The following is an 18,708-nucleotide window of genomic DNA, read 5'->3' as shown; positions in this document are numbered from 1 at the left end:
ATTCTCTAGGCAAGAATACTGGAGTGGGTTGTCATTTCCTCTTCCAGGGCATCTTCCTGACCCAGGGATTGAACCTGGGTCTTCTGCATTGGCAGGCAGATTCTTTACCACTGAGCCACCAGGGAAGTCCATATGGTACTTGGCACGTTGTAACATATGCATTAAATCATCTCTGGATTATTTGTGCTGCTGCTGCTAAGTCACTTCAGTCGTGTCTGACTCTGTACGACCCCATAGATGGCAGCCCACCAGGCTCCCCCGTCCCTGGGATTCTCCAGGCAAGAACACTGGAGTGGGTTGCCATTTCCTTCTCCAATGCGTGAAAGTGAAAAGTGAAAGTGAAGTTGTTCAGTCGTGTCCGACTCTTCATGACCCCATGGACTGCAGCCCACCAGGCTCCTCTGTCCATGGGATTTTCCAGGCAAGAGTACTGGAGTGGGGTGCCATTGCCTTCTCCGGGATTATTCGTAATACTTAATAAGTATAAATCCTATGTCAATAGTTGTAAATACAATGTAAATGCTGTGTAAATAGTTGTGAGTACAGTGTGAAGGCTATGCATATAGTTTCTGACATGTGGCAAATTCAAGTTTTGCTTTTTGGGACTTTCTGGAATTTTTTCTTTTGGGGATATTTTCTATGTGCATTTGGTTGTATTTGTGAAGGTGGAACCTAAGGATTTGGAAGACTGACTGTAAATGGGGAAAAATGGAGACTTTCCTTCTGTTTTTTGAAGCTCTAAAATTCTCCACGAAAAAAGTTGTTTCTTTTTCCCACTTTGCTTCTTCCTTTTCTTCCTAAGAGACTTCTTATCTTTATATTCTTTTTTGTTAAATTTTTTTTTAGGCGACCAGCTTGATGTCTAGGATATATTCCAAAAAGAAAAACTAATTAGTTATAGAAAAATGTCATCTTAATGTCTCTAGGATTCTGGATTTTGCGTTACCAAAAAATTGAACTTCAAGGATTTTCAAATGCATTTCAGCTTTTCTCTTTGAACATTTTCGTGTTGCCATGTGTGGTTCCTGAGTTCAGGTATCTGAGATGTGTATGTTTGGGCCTCCAAGTAGAGTATGTTTTCTTCCAAGTTTTGCTTTTTTAATATAACTGCAGTGAAATCTTTCATATAAATCTTTGGCAGTATCTCTGAATATGTCCTTAGCATGCATTCCTAGAAGGAGAATTACTAGGTCAAAGGGTATGAATATTTTTAAAAGGCTCTTGGTACTTATCACCAGCCTTCTTTCCAGAAAGGTTGAACCAACTTATATTCTCAAACAGCAAGGAATGAGGCTGCCTAGTCTTAGCACCAATACCCACTCTGTGTTCTGTCATTAAAAACAAAAAGAAACCACATACAAATAACAACAGCAGTCTTATCAGAGAAAAGTTGCATCCTAGTTTTGTTTAACCAAGCAACACATGCTTATTATAGGAAAAAAATGTTGAAGTAAAGACACTAAAACCATTTGTAATCCCTTTTCAGAGAGAGCGGCTCATAACTATCCAATTGTTTTAATTTGCTCTTTAAAAAATAATTGAAATGGTTGAGCATTTATGTTTATAAGCCATTTAATTTCCTTCTTAAAAAATTTATTTATTTTTAATTGATGCATAATTGCTTTGCAGTTTGGTTTGTTTTCTGCCACCCACCAACATGAATTAGCCATGGGTATACATATGTCCCCTCCCTCTTGGACCTCCTCCCCACCTCCCACCCTTTGCCACCCTTGTAGACTGTAGCAGAGCCCTGGTTTGAGTTTCATGAGGCATACAGCAGATTTCCACTGTCTATTTTTCGTGTGTTACTGTATACGCTTCCGTGCGACTCTCTCCATTTGTCTTACTCTCTCCTTCCTCCCCACGGCCCGTGTCCATAAGTCTGTTCTTTATGTCTGCATCTCCATAATTTCCCTTCCTGTAAGAGAGAGACTCTTATCTTTTTATTTTTTGGATTTGTATGACTTATTACCCTAAGGATATTAGTCGTCTGCTGTTTATCTTTTTGTCTAATGTAACCCTTCCCTGTTTTTGATACACAGATGTTTACAATTTTTATACTGTAAATCTGTTGATATTTTTCTTTTGTGATTTATTCTATTGCTTTTACATTGGGAAGTTATGTTCTGTTCTTAGATGAAATAAATAGTAATCCATATGTTTTCCCTACCTTTTTAATGGTTTAAAAAAACCATAACTCATTCACATGGTGTTAGTTTTACAGCATAGCGTGAAAGAGAATCTTACTTAACATCCTTCCCATACAGCATAGCAGTGTTTGTTTAGTTAGGCAAAGAGACAGAATATTATTCAAGCTGGTATTCAGTTACAGTATGTTCTGGAAAACACAGATTAGTAGATGGCCCATCTTGTTGAAAATAGGGCATGTGAAGGAGGATTTCAGATTGGGAAGACAGATAAAAGTCTAAGTGGGGACTGCCTTTGATGCCACGTCAAAAGTTGAAATTTGTAGGCAGTAAGAAGTTTGAGAACCTGAATATCCTTGAAATGAACCTTTAGTTAGGAGTCCTTCAGCTACAGGCAATATTAAAAAAATAAAAAAGCCTGAGTCAAACTGATTTAATTACAAGGGAAACTTGGAAAGATATTTTGTGGGTTGGTTCAGCTTCAAGTGTGACTTGTTCCAAGTTCAGATAATGTGGTCGGGTGGCTTCTCTATGTCTCTTGACCTTGCTCTCTTTCCCACTGGCCTCTTTTTTAGGTTCCTAGAGGTGACCTCCTCATATCTCCAGATTTATATCCTCTTAGGTCCATGTTTGGGAAAAACGAATGTTTCTTTCTTGAAATTCCCTTATAAATCCAGAAATTTTCTTGATTGGACTCAGTTGGTTCCCTGTGGCTTTAGGGTACATTTGAAGATGTTTGGCTAGAGGGTGTTCTGTGGCTGTCCCAGATGAATCCATGTTGGTAACTCTGGGGATCTCTTTGACCAGGTCTGGATCACGTATTTCCTCTTAGAGTCAGAAACAGAACCTCTCCAAGACCACACAGTCTGAATGCTGGGCTTGGGGTAGTTTCTCAGGAAAATTGAGCATACTGGAGAAATAGAAGGTATGTCAGCCAGGTTAGGCTCAGTCGTGCTGCAGTGACCAGTGATGCCGGAAATCTCAGTGGCTTAATATAGGCAGCTGTAACCACGGTTTATTTCTCTCTCCTGTGCTGTTTTCTGGAGCCTCAGGCTCCTCTCCAGGGCAGTTGTGCTCCGTGTGGTGACCTCGCCTGCCGGGCCTGTCGGTCTCCTCCATCCCCTGCTGCATGTGTCATGGAAGCCTTGTGCATGGCTCTGTGATAGATGGAGTGGGGGAGGGAGCGTGCTGTGATCTGGAAGTGATGTGCCTTACGTCTGCCCACAGCCCGTTGGCCAGAGCAGAAGTTGGTGGCCAGGATAAGGGGTGAAGAGAGGGTTGTAATCCCCAAGTGCCTGGAAGGAGAGAATGTGAGTGAGCACGAGGTGGCCCAGCCACACTGGGTGACACAGAAGGCCAGGGCACCCTGTCACCACCCACCACAGGCTCCCTGGAGGACCTCACTCAGTTGGTTCAGCTCATCCCTTATGCCCCTCCTCCTGATTTTATCTGACTTGTTCCTGGGACAGTGCTGAGAACAGGAAATGGATCCCTTCAGAACTTCCCAGGGTTGTGTCCCCAAGGGCTGAGGGACAGTCATGTTGCCTTTCTGAGGACATTATGAATATTTCTTGATGTGACTCAGGCCATAGATTTCTACTCAGCACTGTCCACATACGCTGCTCTGTTAGACTGGAGACCTTTTAAGAAGAGTCATCATGCATTTCTGAACATCACAGGGTTCAGAAAAGTACCATCATGAAGTACTTGGCAAAGATTGTATTTCCCAAACTTAGATATTTATACAGTTTAACAATATTTCCTTAAATAGGTAGAAAATGTCTGACTTCTGTACCTAAGTTCTGATTTCATTCATTTTCTCTGTCAGTAGTAAAGATAAAATTAAGGCAAGGGAGGAATTCTTCTGTGGTGATCTTACAAACAAGAAAACCAGGACCCCAAACAACAGAAAATGCTGCAGTGGCTGTGAAAGACAGTATGATGGTTCCTCAAAAAATTACAGTCCAGTTTACCATATGCCAGCAATTCCACTTCTGGATATATACCCTCAAGAAGTGAAAGCAGGGGCTCAAAGAGATATTTGTCCACACATGTGCATGGCAGCGTTATTCACAATAGCCAATGGGTGGAAGCGGTCTAAATGTCCTTCAGTGGGTGAATGGGTAAACAAAATGTGGATAGACATAAAATGGAATATTACCTAGGCTTAAAAAGGAGTAAACTTCTGACCCATGCCCCAACATGAATGCATCTTGAAGATATTATGCTAAATAAAATAAGCCAGCCCCAAAAGACAGCTGCTCTATGATTCTCCTTATATGAGTCACATTCCTAGAGACAGAATATAGAACGGTGATTGCCAGGGGCTGGGGGAGGAAGAACGGGGAGTTAGTGTTGAACGGGTGTGGAGTTTCAGTTTTGCAAGATGAAAGAGTTCTGGAGATGGGTGGTGGTGATGGTCTCACAGCAGTGTGAATCACCTTAGTGCCACTGTGCTGTACACTGAAATGGTTAAAATGGTAAATTTCATGTTATGCTTTTTTTACCACCATAAAAATAAGCAAAAACAGAGTCTCAGAAAGCTGACAGATGACTCCTGTAGGTGGTCCACTGGGTGTCCCAGTGCTCCATGGGATGAGCAAGTGGGTGACCTGTGAGTGTGCGGGGGTTGCCCAGCTTGCTGCCTTGCCCGAGGAAAGGCAGTCACCTCCCGGTTCAGGGTGGCTGCCTTGAAACTTGGCTATGGTTGGGGCTTTGGGCAGAGTGACAGAACTGTCTCTCCACATCTTTGTCCTCATTGTGGCATCTTGCTCTTATTATCTATTGAGTGCAAAAGAAATTCGCTCTCTTAATTCGTACCCACTCTTGTCTCTGCTTTGGGCAAGTACATAACTGACTCGTCAAGGGCCCTTCTGTTTATATTTGGAGTCCACAGTTTAGACAGACCGTTTCTCTCTGTCTGAGTGGTTGGCATTCTTTGCTTTTGCCTTGTAATGACTTGAATTAATTCTTAGCACTTTCTTGAAGTGGTTGCATGGGGTGTTGAGCTCCTTTTAAGCTACTGATGTTCCTGGTGTTTATTTCAAGTGATGACTAATTAAACACGCACGCTTTCTGGTGATGTTCATGTGATGGCTACACCGCGGGCTTTCCCGCCAGTGGAGAATTCATTCCTGGGCAGCCCCTGGAGATGTGCTGACTGTCAGCACCGTGTTCCAGCATAGTCGTGTTTCCTTGAGGGCTTTGCATACTCTTCTCAGGTAGCAGAAAGGGGGAGAGACTTTCCTGCCAGCACCAGTTCTAAATAGAAACTTCTAATGGCAGCAGGCTGCGAGAACTTCCCTTGGAAAGGTCATATGTGAAAGAGGAGCTTTTGGTCATTCTGTAAGTGATCCTGTTTCACTGACTTCGTTCGGACAGTGCCATGCAGTCCTATTCGGAAAGTGACATTCTGGGCAGTGACCTGTTGATGATGGCCAGATGCTCTTCGATGTTGGATGCTGAAGAGCCACTGGTTTCTCCCTTCCTCAGGATTAGTTCCTGTGAACTGTCTGCCTTCAAGTTTCTTAAAATGTGTTTCCTGTCTTCAGATGAATCTTATATGTAAAAAAGAAAAACAAGACCAGGGTTATTATCTCATTGATTTTGACAAAAGAAACTAATGAAGAAATGAAATCGTTGGTGAATCTTGACTGTGATTTTCAGTAGACTCAGTCATATCTAGGTTGTCAATGGGAGAGAAATTCATTCATTCGTTCATTCCTTCATTTGCTGTCTTTGGTCTGGATATGCTGTGTGGGGATGTGAAGGCTTGGTTTTAAAGTTAGTGTAATGTGGCATCTTTCTTGGTGACCATGAATAGGCTTCGGAGTCAAGCTCCCTGAAGTTTTCCACAAGGTTTGTGTTTGTGTTTTTCTGAGGGGCGAGAATTCTATGGCTTCTGTTAGGTTCTCAAAGGGATCCAACCCCGCCGGTGTTAAGGAGCCTTCTGAAATGCTCAGAATATGTCACTGTGGCTCATATGGCCCCCTAATTAGAGTTGTCACCCTGTGAAAGTAAGTACTTTTTGGATATTTCAGGTGGCTCTTTAGAAGTGAATAATGTGAGAAAAAGGTGAGCAGAGGGAAGGAGGGAACACTGTAGACTCTGTGGTAAACATTAAAATGATGAAAGATTGACTCCACTTTATTTAGAAAATAAATACTTGCTTCTCAAATGCTTGTTGACTCCCCTAATCTTGCAGAAGAGCATCAAGAGTATAGATTCTGAAGCCAGACTTCCCAGGTTCAAATCCTACCTCTGCCATTTAGTGGCTGTGTGTCCTTTGGTGAATTGTATAATTTCTGTGTGTCTCTAATGTTTTCCTACATCAGATGGAGATGATAGAGCTTTTGCTTGCTAAGGTTGTCATAAGGATTAAATGAGGTGATACAAAGTGCTTCTGAGTATGTAATACATGGTAAGAAAGAAAAAGAAAGAAAGTTAAGTCGCTCAGTCATGTCCAACTCTTTGCGATCTCTTGGACTGTAGCCCTCCAGGTGCCTCTATCTGTGGAATCCTCCAGGCAAGAATATTGGAGTGGGTTGCCATCACCTTCTCCAAGGAATCTTCCCAACTCAGGGATCAAACTCAGGTCTCCTGCACTGCAGGCAGATCCTTTGCCATCTGAGCTACCAGGGAAGCCCCTAATACATGGTTAAGATCTTAGTAAATATAAGACCTTAATAAGTGTTAGCTCTTATGATGGAGTCAGAAGTGGTTCTTATTAATGTAAAGAGCAGTAGAATACACACAGTTCAATTCATTCATAAGATGTGGCCAGTTCACTTTCTGTGTGCGTGTGTTGGTGGTTTTGTACCTATTTCCATGAAGTCACCTGTCTTCAGCATTTGTCTATTGATGAACTGCTTCAGGTAAATTTTTGGTGCACAAGCATTGTAAAAAGTGAGAGAATGCTGTCCCATATCCTTTTAGCAAAATGGGATGGTCTGTGTGCTTGTCACAGAATGTTGCATGAGGAGGTTCTTTGTGTTAAATAACTACTTGTGAAATGACTGGATGACAATATCATATTTCATTGTCTTTAAAAATATAGTATGCAGCCTCTGATCCTAAATTTCATCTGGGATGTGGTTATTGAAGACTCATAGTCTGTTTCACTTATGTGATTAATTTCTCCATCATTACTAGACTCTAGAGAGTTGCTTTCTATATCTTTGTGTTCATCTTTTGACTCATCTGATAATTGTGAAGTGCTTTCTTCTGACAGGTTTATGCTTTTTGCCACTCTGGGTGGAAAATAGAATTCCACACAGTGAATTCTCAACTGTGTTTCATGAAAGCTAAGGAAATGACAGCAAAGATGGTATCTTCAGACTTCTTTGATATACTTTCCTGAAAATGATGCGATACTTCAGGCAGGGCGATGAGGAAACTGAAGGGTGATGTTGTAGTGATAATTTCTTTTACTTTTGCAATATCTTGGCCAAGTTCCTGTCATTCTCTTGCTTTCTTGTGTATGTGTACGCTCAGTTGCTCAGTTGTGTCTGACACTGTGACCCCATGGACAGGCCCTCAGGCTCCTCTGTCCATGGAATTTTCCAGTCTAGAATACTGGGGTGGGTTTCCATTTCTTTCTCCAGGGAATCTTCCCAACCCAGGGATTGAATGCATGTCTTCTGCATTGGCAAGCAGATTAAAAATCATGGTTGGGAATAATTGAGGGATAATGATGAAATAGGCTTTCCAGGTGGCTCACTTGTGAGGAATCCTCCTGTCAATGCAGGAGACACAAGTTCAATCTCTGGGTTGGGAAGATCCCCTGGAGAAGGAAGTGGCAACCCACTCCAGTATTCTTGCCTGGAAAATCCCATGGACAAAGAAGCCTGCAGTATAGTCCAGGAGGTTGCAAAAAGTCAGACATGACTAAGCGACTGAGTACACACCCACCCGCACCTTCCTTACGCACAGTGGTGAAATGATTCCTGCCATGGTAAAATAGCAAAATGTTTCAAGATGTTGCAAAATAAAGTCACTGACCTCCCATCTTGCATCTTAGATTTTTAAAAGGGTGTGGTGAACTCATGAAAGTTGTATAGCAAGATGAGTTTTTGAAAAACCTGCAAGAAAGAATACAAGTCATGAAATAGCAATCCTTACAAATAGAAGTGCTTAAAACAGGAACTCGAAACTAACATTGAATCCAGGGGACCCTGATGGTATCCTGGGGTTAATTACATTTCTAATAATCTATCTGGAGGAAATCACCAGAAAGGCAAAGGTGAACATCTGAAGGTACTTATTACTGTGGGTTTTTTTTTTTTTGCTTTTGTTTCTTAAATAGGAAAAGTCATAAATGTGTATGGGTAAAAGGCTGATTTGGAGCAATATACCAGTCGTATATGATGGTTTAACGTTATATTCTCAGAAACTCTGCAATGATAGAACACATTATGATAGAATATTAGAGTGGAGTACAAAGATGTGTGTACAGTGTGAGGTCACCTATGTACACTATATACATAGAACAATATCAGTAGCAAATACATACAATGTTTTTTCTGGATGATATATGATGGGTGATACTTAATTATCTACATGGTTCTCTATCTTCTAAAATCTGTAACTGGCATATATTCTTTTATAAACAAAAACAAATTTTTTTGTGATGTCGAAGCAAATTATTTTTTATAACAGTCTTATTAGGATGTCATGTACCTACCATACAATTCACTCACTCAGTTTCCCATTCAGTGGGTTTTAGTGTCATCAAAGCCACTGTTCAGCCATCACCACAATCAACTTTAAAACATTTTCATCACCCCCCAAAGAAACTCTATGCCCATTAGCATTCACTCTGTTTCTCTCCATCCTGCCAGTTCTAGGCAACCACTCAATCTAGTTTCTGTCTCAAGGGGTTTGCCTGTTCTAGACATTTCATTTAAATCGAGTCCTACAGTGTGCAACTCTTTGTGACTGGCTTCTTTCACTTAGCATCATGTTTTCAAGGTAAAGCTAATTACTCTTGTGCTGTAATTTACTCATTTTGTTTACGTCATGCTAACTTTTATTTATCATAGGGTGTAACGTCTTTTCTCCCCCTTTACTTCTAGAACTGGTTCCTTCGATTATGAACAACTTGTTAAATCCAGATGCCATCTTCTCAAACAATGAGATGAGCCTGTCAGACATTGAAATCTATGGCTTTGATTATGACTACACCTTGGTGTTTTATTCAAAACACCTCCACACACTGATATTTAATGCTGCTCGGGACCTTCTCATCAACGAACACCGGGTAAGAGCACAGGGACTTCCAGTCTCCCCGCCCGCCCCCCGTGGGGATTTGAGCTGACCTGGCCTCATGCCCAGCACAGTAGATGTTACTTAGTAAATTGTTGCTGAATGTATGAGTAGATGTGGTTCCATTCCAAATGACTATCTGGAAAATAGTTTTTTTTTTAAAAATACTTTTTTGAGTTATGATTGACATGTAAAAAGCTATATATATTTACACATATATACACATACATATGTATATACAGACATATATATATAAAGCTCATTGAGTTTTGGGATAAGTGTATAAATCACCATCAAGGTCATAAACTATCCATCACTTACCTAAGTTTCCTCCTGCTCCCTTTATTGTTATTGTTGGGTGTATGCATGTGTGTGTGGTGCAGTGCTTAGCTAAGATACACCCATTTAGCAAATTTCAAGTATAGAATACAATATTGTTAGCTCTAGGTACTATGCTGTATAATAGATCTCCAGAACTTATTTATCTTGCCTAACTGAAACTTTGTACCTGGAAGGTAGTTGTATGTTTAAAAAAATCTTTAGATGTCTCTGATAGAAGACTGTACCAAGTTACTCATTAGTGGAGATTCAGCCGTGGTCATTTGCACTATGCTGTCTCACAGAGCAAGTGACACACGTCCTCCCAAAGTCTAATGAAGGGGCAGCCTGTTAATTTCTGGTTAGAAGGAATTCTTCAAATCATGGGCAGTGTTCTGCCCTCATCGCTGAACTGAATTGCATTCTTAGATAAGGAATATTTGAATGTCTTCTGATGCTTAGTATTGCTGAGAGCTTATAATAAAGAAGGAAGAAAGAAACACTCTAAACTGAACGTAGTTTTCTCTAGTCTAGTTGGAATACATTTCAGGAACCAGGATGAGAAGCATCTTCAGAGGTCGTCTGGACCAGGGCCCTTTGAAAACGTCCCACAGCATTCCAAGAGGTGACTGGAGGGCATCCCTCCCAGAGGTGTTCTGAACTTGGGGAGTTCTTCCACTGATACCTGCTTTTTCCTTCATTTGTCCCTTCACACATTCCTTCATCCTTTACTCAGTGTCTCTTCTGTGCTGAGCTGTCATGGAGCAGGCAGGGTGAAGGTGAGTAGGACACAGGTGCTGCCCTTGGAGAACCAGCAGTCTAGTGGAGGTGTCTGTCCTGTGGGCAGGTAAATTATGAAGCCTCCATCTGGTGGTTTTCCCTACTTTCTTCAATTTAAGTCTGAATTTGGTAATAAGGAGTTCATGATCTGAGCCACAGTCAGCTCCTGGTCTTGTTTTTGTTGACTGTATGAGCTTCTCCATCTTTGGCTGCAAAGAATATAATCAATCTGATTTCGGTGTTGACCATCTGGTGATGTCCATGTGTAGAGTCTTCTCTTGTGTTGTTAGAAGAGGGTGTTTGCTATGACCAGTGCATTTTCTTGGCAAAACTCTATTAGTCTTTGCCCTGCTTCATTCCGTATTCCAAGGCCATATTTGCTGGTTACTCCAGGTGTTGCTTGACTTCCTACTTTTGCATTCCAGTCCCCTATAATGAAAAGGGCATCTTTTGGGTGTTCTAAAAGGTCTTGTAGGTCTTCATAGAACCGTTCAACTTCAGCTTCTTCAGTGTTACTGGTTGGGGCATAGACTTGGATTACTGTGATATTGAATGGTTTGCCTTGGAAATGAACAGAAATCATTCTGTCGTTTTTGAGATTGCATCCAAGTACTGAATTATGGACTCTCTTGTTGACCATGATGGCTACTCCATTTCTTCTGAGGGATTCCTGCCCGCAGTAGTAGATATAATGGTCATCTGAGTTAAATTCACCCATTCTAGTCCATTTTAGTTTGCTGATTCCTAGAATGTCGACATTCACTCTTGCCATCTCTTGTTTGACCACTTCCAATTTGCCTTGATTCATGGACCTGACATTCCAGGTTCCTATGCAATATTGCTCTTTACAGCATTGGCCCTTGCTTCTATCACCAGTCACATCCACAGCTGGGTATTGTTTTTGCTTTGGCTCCATCCCTTCATTCTTTCTGGAGTTATTTCTCCACTGATCTCCAGTAGCATATTGGGCACCTACTGACCTGCCTCTTGAGAAATCTGTGTGCAGGTCAGGAAGCAACAGTTAGAACTGGACATGGAATAACAGACTGGTTCCAAATAGGAAAAGGAGTATGTCAAGGCTGTATATTGTCACCCTGCTTATTTAACTTATATGCAGAGTACATCATGAGAAATGCTGGACTGGAAGAAACACAAGCTGGAATCAAGATTGCCGGGAGAAATATCAATAACCTCAGATATGCAGATGACACCACCCTTATGGCAGAAAGTGAAGAGGAACTAAAAAGCCTCTTGATGAAAGTGAAAGAGGGGAGTAAAAAAGTTGGCTTAAAGCTCAACATTCAGAAAACGAAGATCATGGCATCTGGTCCCATCACTTCATGGCAAATAGATGGGGAAACAGTGGAAACAGTGTCAGACTTTATTTTTTTGGGCTCCAAAATCACTGCAGGTGGTGACTGCAGCCATGAAATTAAAAGACGCTTCCTCCTTGGAAGGAAAGTTATGACCAACCTAGATAGCATATTCAAAAGCAGAGACATTACATTGCCAACAAAGGTCCATCTAGTCAAGGCTATGGTTTTTCCAGTGGTCATGTATGGATGTGAGAGTTGGACTGTGAAGAAGGCTGAGCGCCGAAGAATTGATGCTTTTGAACTGTGGTGTTGGAGAAGACTCTTGCGAATCCCTTGGACTGCAAGGAGATCCAACCAGTCCATTCTGAAGGAGATCAGCCCTGGGATTTCTTTGGAAGGAATGATGCTAAAGCTGAAACTCCAGTACTTTAGCCACCTCATGCGAAGAGTTGACTCATTGGAAAAGACTCTGATGCTGGGAGGGACTGGGGGAAGAAGGAGAAGGGGATGACAGAGGATGAGACGGCTGGATGGCATCACTGACTCAATGGACATGAGTCTGAGTGAACTCCGGGAGTTGGTGATGGACAGGGAGGCCTGGCGTGCTTCGATTCATGGGGTCGCAAAGAGTCAGACACAACTGAGCGACTGAACTGAACTGAACCACCTGGTGGAGCCCTACAGACATCTGAACAGAGAGCTAGACCTGTGTGGAGGATGGTTTGAACAGTTTTCTCTGCCCGAGAGAATTTCTCTGCAGGAATTCCTCCTGCCTGAGGAAAGAGCCAAGAAGGTGACATTTCAGTGGAGTCTGGAAGGAGTTTATCCACAGAGGTGGGCTGGGGGTGAGCAAGGGTGGACATGAGTAGCCTAGAAACCTAAATCATGAACACGAATGTTTTCTACCTGACTATTTGAGTCACGGGCTGGGTGTTATAATGGACTGTTATGCCCTCCAGTCTTCTCTTTTCCCAGTTGGATTATTCTTGGTTTTCCCAGCCATTCCCCTTTGACCTCCTTTCTTTTTCATCATTTTGTGTGTCCTCTGGTTTATCCCCCTCAAGTATGAGGCTCCGAACTGAAGCTGTTCCTGCAGGTGGGGTCTGACTAGTGTGGAACAGGGGGTGACCATCGGCTTCCTGGTTCTGGATAGCAGACCTTCAGTACTGTTGTTAAAGGGTCCATAAGTTCTGGGTCCTTGCCATTTGATGCAGTGTATTTCCTGATTCCCCTCAGCTTTTGGCTGTCAGTGGGATTAATAAGAAACTCATCTGTCCTTATTCACAATGCAGAAATGGTGCTTGCCCAAAGTAACATTCCCTCACCCACCAGGCTCTCTTTAGTTATGGCCACTTGATCAGAGGTAAACTCATCTAGCTACTCTTCACCCAGCTGCATATCTCCATTTGTTCAAGAGATTCCCTTCTCTTCGATCTAACCTACGGACCTTTCCCTTGACTTTGAGGATGGCAGCAGAGTAAGAGTGAGGTGGTCCTGCCCTTGCTGGCCTGTCTGCCAGCTCGCCCCACCATCTCCCCACCTCCCTGCTGGAGAGTCTTGCACTCTGAGCTGAAGGGGTCTTGCACCGTAGCTGGTGTTTGAATTCTAGGTCGTCTGCAGTGTTTGCTGTGACATTACGTATAAAACTTATTAAAAAAAATAAAATATCATTGCTGTGATATTACTTATAAAATGAAAGTTATTATGCTAACAGCACCCTGTCTGTTCATTGTCTGCTCGGTGCCAAAAGCACAGGCTCTGGAGCCTGACTTCTGGATTTTGAATCCTGGCTTTTACTACTTATCCTTTAGGTAATCTTGAGTAACAGACTTAATGCTTCTGGGCCTCAGTATTGTCCTCTGTGAAATGGGCACAGCAGTAGTACTTTCCTCACAATGTTATTGTCATAATTAAAGGAGTTGATTTATGTGAAGTGCCTGGCACATAGAAAACACTCATTAAAGGTTAACTATTACTACTGTTATTAGCTGTTGCTACTGTTATTGCTAATCTGCGTGACAGCCCTGCAGACAGATAGTGTCTCTGTTTTACAGTTGAGCAAACTGAGACTTACAGAGTCCAGCTAGTAGTTCAAAGCCACAAGACAAGAAAGAAGGCAGAACCAGAATTTGAACTTACAAAAAAAAATTCATTAATTTATTTCTTGGCCAAACCACATGGCGTGTAGAATCTTAGTTCCCCAACTGGGGATCAGATCTGTGCCCCCTGCATTGGAAGGGTGGAGTCTTAATCACTGGGCCACCAGGGAAGTCCTCGAATTTGAACTTCAGTCTGTCTGTTTGCAAGGCACAGATGCTGTCTTCTGTTTACATTGGCCCTTGTGGGATTAGTAACACCTTTTCTTTCTATCCTATGGGTTTATTGTTCAGATAAAAATAAAATATTCATGAAGATTAAAAATTTATGAACTTTGAGGGCAAAGAGAGATGAAATAAAGGAAAGAAAGGTATACTCATTCTGATTGGAAAAGCTTCTTGATTTAAGATAGTTGAAATTTCATTCCCATTATGTCTGTTTGTTGCTTTAATAAAAGAAGTATGTCCTAACACTAATTATATCAGACATATTAATAGAGGCAATTATGCTTATGCAAATTTTTCTCTGGTTTTGGATCTGAAATGATTCTTCCACGATGCTGTTGGAAGCACTGAGTGTGGTTCCATTTTTTTTTTTTTTCTGCTAAAGACTAAAAGTACTTGAGAAGATGAGAGACATCTGCTTTTGAGATGCACAGTAATAGAGCAGCAAGTTTGCAATTTAGCATCTTCCCTAAAAGCAGATGTGAATGTTCCAGCCTCTTCATAATTATCCATTCTCTCGTCTTTTGTTAAAAGAGAGTGAGAGTTTTTTTTAAAGATTTATTTATTTTTTCGGCTGTGGTGGGTCTTCATTGCTGCATGCAGGCTCTCTGTCCCTGCAGTGAGGGGGGCGGATGGGGTGGTAGGGGTGGGGTGGGGTGGGCGGGGGAGGGCTACTCTTCGTTGTGGTACGCAGGCTTCCCATTGCAGTGACTTCTCTTGTTGTGGAGCACGGACTCTAGGGTGCAGGCTTCAGTAATTGTGGCTTCATGGCACGTGGAATCTTCCCGAACCAGGGATGACTCTTAATCTCCCTTCGGGTGCTGCACTGTATGAGAGGAAGTTAGTCTCTGCAGCTGTGAGCTCTCTTTTCACTCATTCAGAAGAATATTCAATGGAAATATGTCCTGCCTCCATCCACTTCTCATCTCCCGCGCTGCCTCCACCCTGGTCTACGCCACCATCACCTCCCACCCGATGGTGCAGTAGCCTTAAACTAGGCCCCTCGCTTCCATTCATGCCCCTTAGTCTGTTCTCCATTCGGCAGCAGGAGTGAACCTTTAAACACTAGTCATTTCACTTTTGGACTCAGAATCCCCCCGAGCCTTCCCATCACGCTTGGAGTGACACTGAAGGCCTCCAGTGCTCCTGGACCCTGGCTTCCTCACCTGCCTCGCCTCCTCCCACCTGCTTTCACTGCACTCCAACCACAGCAGGCACCTGGCTACTCCTTGAACCGCCACACACGCTCCTACCTTTGGGCCTCTGTGCTTTCCAGTTCCTCTGGTGGAATGTCCTGCCTGGCTCCGGGTAGCCTGAAGCCTTGCTCTTTATTTTTTTTTTTCCGCCAGATTTCCAAACCCTTTACTTACCACTATGAAGCACTGTACAAGTGTTGATTTGTTTTGCCTGCCCACCATAGGATGGAAACTTCTTAGGGGCAGAGATGGTGTCAGTTTTAAAAATTTTTTTTTGATATGTTGTTATTGTTTTAATTTTTTTGGCCATGCCGCACAGCATACAGGATGTTAGTTCCCTGACCAGGGATCGAACCCATGCCCCCTGTGGCAGAAGTTCAGAGTCTTAACCACTGGACCGCAAGGGAAGTCCTGATGGTGTCAGTTTTGTTCACTACTGCATTCCTAGGCCTTGGCACAAGGTACATGCTCAGTAAACACTTGACATACTCGTTGAATTCCACCTGTTAAGAGAGTATCATGATGCAGGTAGTTTTGTCCTGGCTTCATATTCTGTGTGGATCTTGGAGAACTTTGTTTCTATACGCTTTTGCTCTCCTCTAATTAGACTCATAATTTAGGTTACTTTAAATATCAAACTGAGACCTCTGAAAAGCAGATATATCATATTTATAGGCATTGGGACCTCAGGAACTCACAGGCAGTGTTGTAATGTGGAGGTTCGCAGCTCTTTCCAGAGCTCCGTGATTGATTATCCAGGAAGGGGGCCACGTGGACAGGCTACAGGATTTTAGAAATTATGCACAGGGAATTGCTGGGTTTCTCTGCAGCATTTTAGTATTAACTTTACTTAAAGCTGTAAAGGACAGTTCTGTAGCATTTTAAGGGGAAACTTTGATCTTTGCCTGCACACACTAGCCTGTCCAGATTGCACTCAGAATGAGAACAAATCTAGGAACTGAAGGAAACCCAGACAAAGCCCAAATCAGAAGATTTTTTAATAAAACCCCAAGTAAAGGTCTTTTATCGTTTATAGTTCTTCTGCTGTCAGGGACACCAGTCATTTTCATGACACGTTGGGTGAGTCATGTTTTTCTGGCTGGTAGGCACTTTCTAAGCTCTATGAGTCCAGAAAATCTAGCCATAGGTCATTGGAGAAATGTGTCACTTCCTGGCTGATGGGAGCGTCTTTGACTTCCTCGACTAGATGTTACTGTTAATGGTGTTCCCAACCAGAGTTTCCGTGTATGTGTGTCTGTGTGTGAAGTGTATTAGTAAAAATGAAGGACCATACACTGTGTGCAGGATTCTTGGAAACGCCCAGGAGTGGAAATAGCATTGAGTGATTTCTTGGCACATGTGAAGGGTGTTAGATAAATGAGCTCAAATGTGACATTTGACTCAGCGCTCCCTGCAGTTTGGCTGGAATTACTCATTGCGTGTGGGTCAGCCTGGTGATTCCAGGAGGTGTTCTCGCACACGCATGACCTTGGCTGTGCACGAGGAGATGGCAGTGCAGTCACGCAGAGGGGCTGCCGTGCTGGTTGATGGTTGTCTAGGCCTTTACATAAGCAGATTCCATTATGATTGGGAGATCGTGGGGACACAGCCTCCCTGGACTCAGGAGTGGATATTCTGGCTGGTAGGTCCATGTTCTGAGTGCAGGGGCAGTGGGGAGACCCTGACCCCCATGCCCCTCCACATCCCTGCTGTGTGGCCTGGGCCAGGTTGTCTCATCAGAAGTCTCTGAGGTCCCTTCTGTTAAATGGGCATGGTGGGGCCTGCTGCCAGTGGGGTCACTGGTATTCTACTTCTGAGATCTGGGGAGAGAGGAAAGTAGTGGATAAAGAAGGGGCTGGGAAAAAAAAAAAAAAAAGAAGGGGCCGGGATTTTTGTGTAGTGGGAGGGACAGGTTTATGACTAGGAAATAGCAGGGGAGCCAGGCCACGCGTTCTGAACCAGCATTGGAGCCATAACAGGGAACCATGTGCTGAGAGAGGGTGTCTCTGGCCCCAGGGGGAGGAAGGCTGTATTGATGGCCAAGGGATTCCTGCAGCTGAGGGGAGAATATAAGACTGGGGAGGTTGGGGGGCTGAGGCCTTCCCTGTGTGTGGGCAGATAAAGAGGAGGGGGCTCTGTGGCCCGGAGGCACTTGGCCTGAAGCAGGAGGCCAGCTGCGGTCCATCTTTTCTGACCACAGCTTCCTACCCAGGTGCACCAGCCTCCTCAACCTCCGAACAAAGGCCAAGTGTGGATGCTATCTTGACCTTGACCTTAGTACATCGTTAGCTAAAACCAGTTCCTTTCTTCCTTCTTAGTATCCCGTGGAAATCAGGAAGTATGAGTATGACCCAAACTTTGCAATTCGTGGACTGCATTATGACGTGCAGCGGGTAGGTGTAATTCTCATGTTTTTCTACAGTTTAGCACGTTCAGGAATAAAATGTATTCTTGGTGCTTTTCTTTGCTGCATGCATAAATTGATTTGAAATTATATTCTCTGGGGCTGCAGAACTAAATTATCCAAAACTCTTTTGGATGAAGTCTTTTTCAGGAGGCTGTATATTGGAAGAACATGAATGCATTTAGCCTCTGGGCAATACTACTTATGTCCAAATAGTCAATTTCGATGTTTTGAGGAGGAGCTGGTTGTCATATTTTTTTTTTTTTGCAGACAGGTCATTTCCTTAATGGGCTGCACAGTGCTTTAATTAGCAAGCAAACCTTTCAAAAACATACAGTGTGTTTCTTTGTGTATGATGACTTAATGTTGATAGGATTCACAGTGACACCTGGAACTTTCATTAAATGTGCAATTTGTGGTGCGTTAATTTACCTGCATGTGCTTGTGTTTTTGAAGGCGGTCTTGATGAAGATTGATGCTTTTCATTATATCCAGCTGGGAACCGTCTACAGGTAAGAGTAGGAGGAGGTAAATTTAACCCCCTCCCCCTCAAGTAAGCAAAGTGCTTTGGCTTTCAAGACTCCCTGACTGTTTAGTGTTGGGGGCCTGCAGTGTGTAAAGCATTCATTCATTTGCCCGCTCCATCCGTCATTCAGGAACATTGATCGGGCCACTACCGTGTTAGATGCTAATGGTTTGGCTTGTGAGGATGTCCTCAAGGGGCTTGGAATGTAGGTGGGAATCCACACAAGGAAACCAGTGTGTGCAGTCCACAGTGACCCAGGCTACGATGGCTGTGTGCTCAGGCCACTGGGGGCCACTTTCGAGGACTCTGGGGAGGGCGAGCTCTCCAGAGGTGATGGTGGCCCCCTGAGTGAGGGTCCTGCAGAGGAGGTGGGGAAGGATGGTGGGGGCAGGTTGTTCCCACCATGATAGTTGAGTAGTTTGAACATTGTCTCTTTT

At 43.1% G+C, this 18,708-nt stretch overlaps 1 protein-coding gene across 1 annotated transcript in view; it reads left to right on the top strand.

The window, feature by feature from the left end:
- NT5DC3 (5'-nucleotidase domain containing 3) overlaps positions 1-18,708 on the top strand; it is a 71,012-nt gene that overhangs the window by 15,861 nt on the left and 36,443 nt on the right. Inside the window, exons 2-4 of the mRNA XM_061417117.1 lie at positions 9,221-9,405; positions 17,660-17,734; positions 18,202-18,257. Of these exons, the coding sequence (XP_061273101.1) occupies positions 9,221-9,405; positions 17,660-17,734; positions 18,202-18,257 (316 nt within the window). The remainder of the gene's footprint in view (positions 1-9,220; positions 9,406-17,659; positions 17,735-18,201; positions 18,258-18,708) is intronic.

Source organism: Bos javanicus, chromosome 5 (genome assembly GCF_032452875.1).
Source record: "Bos javanicus breed banteng chromosome 5, ARS-OSU_banteng_1.0, whole genome shotgun sequence".
In the NCBI taxonomy this organism is placed as follows: domain Eukaryota; kingdom Metazoa; phylum Chordata; class Mammalia; order Artiodactyla; family Bovidae; genus Bos; species Bos javanicus.
The sequence above is the reverse complement of the archived record's forward strand: the minus strand, read 5'-3'. Positions and strand labels throughout refer to the sequence as shown.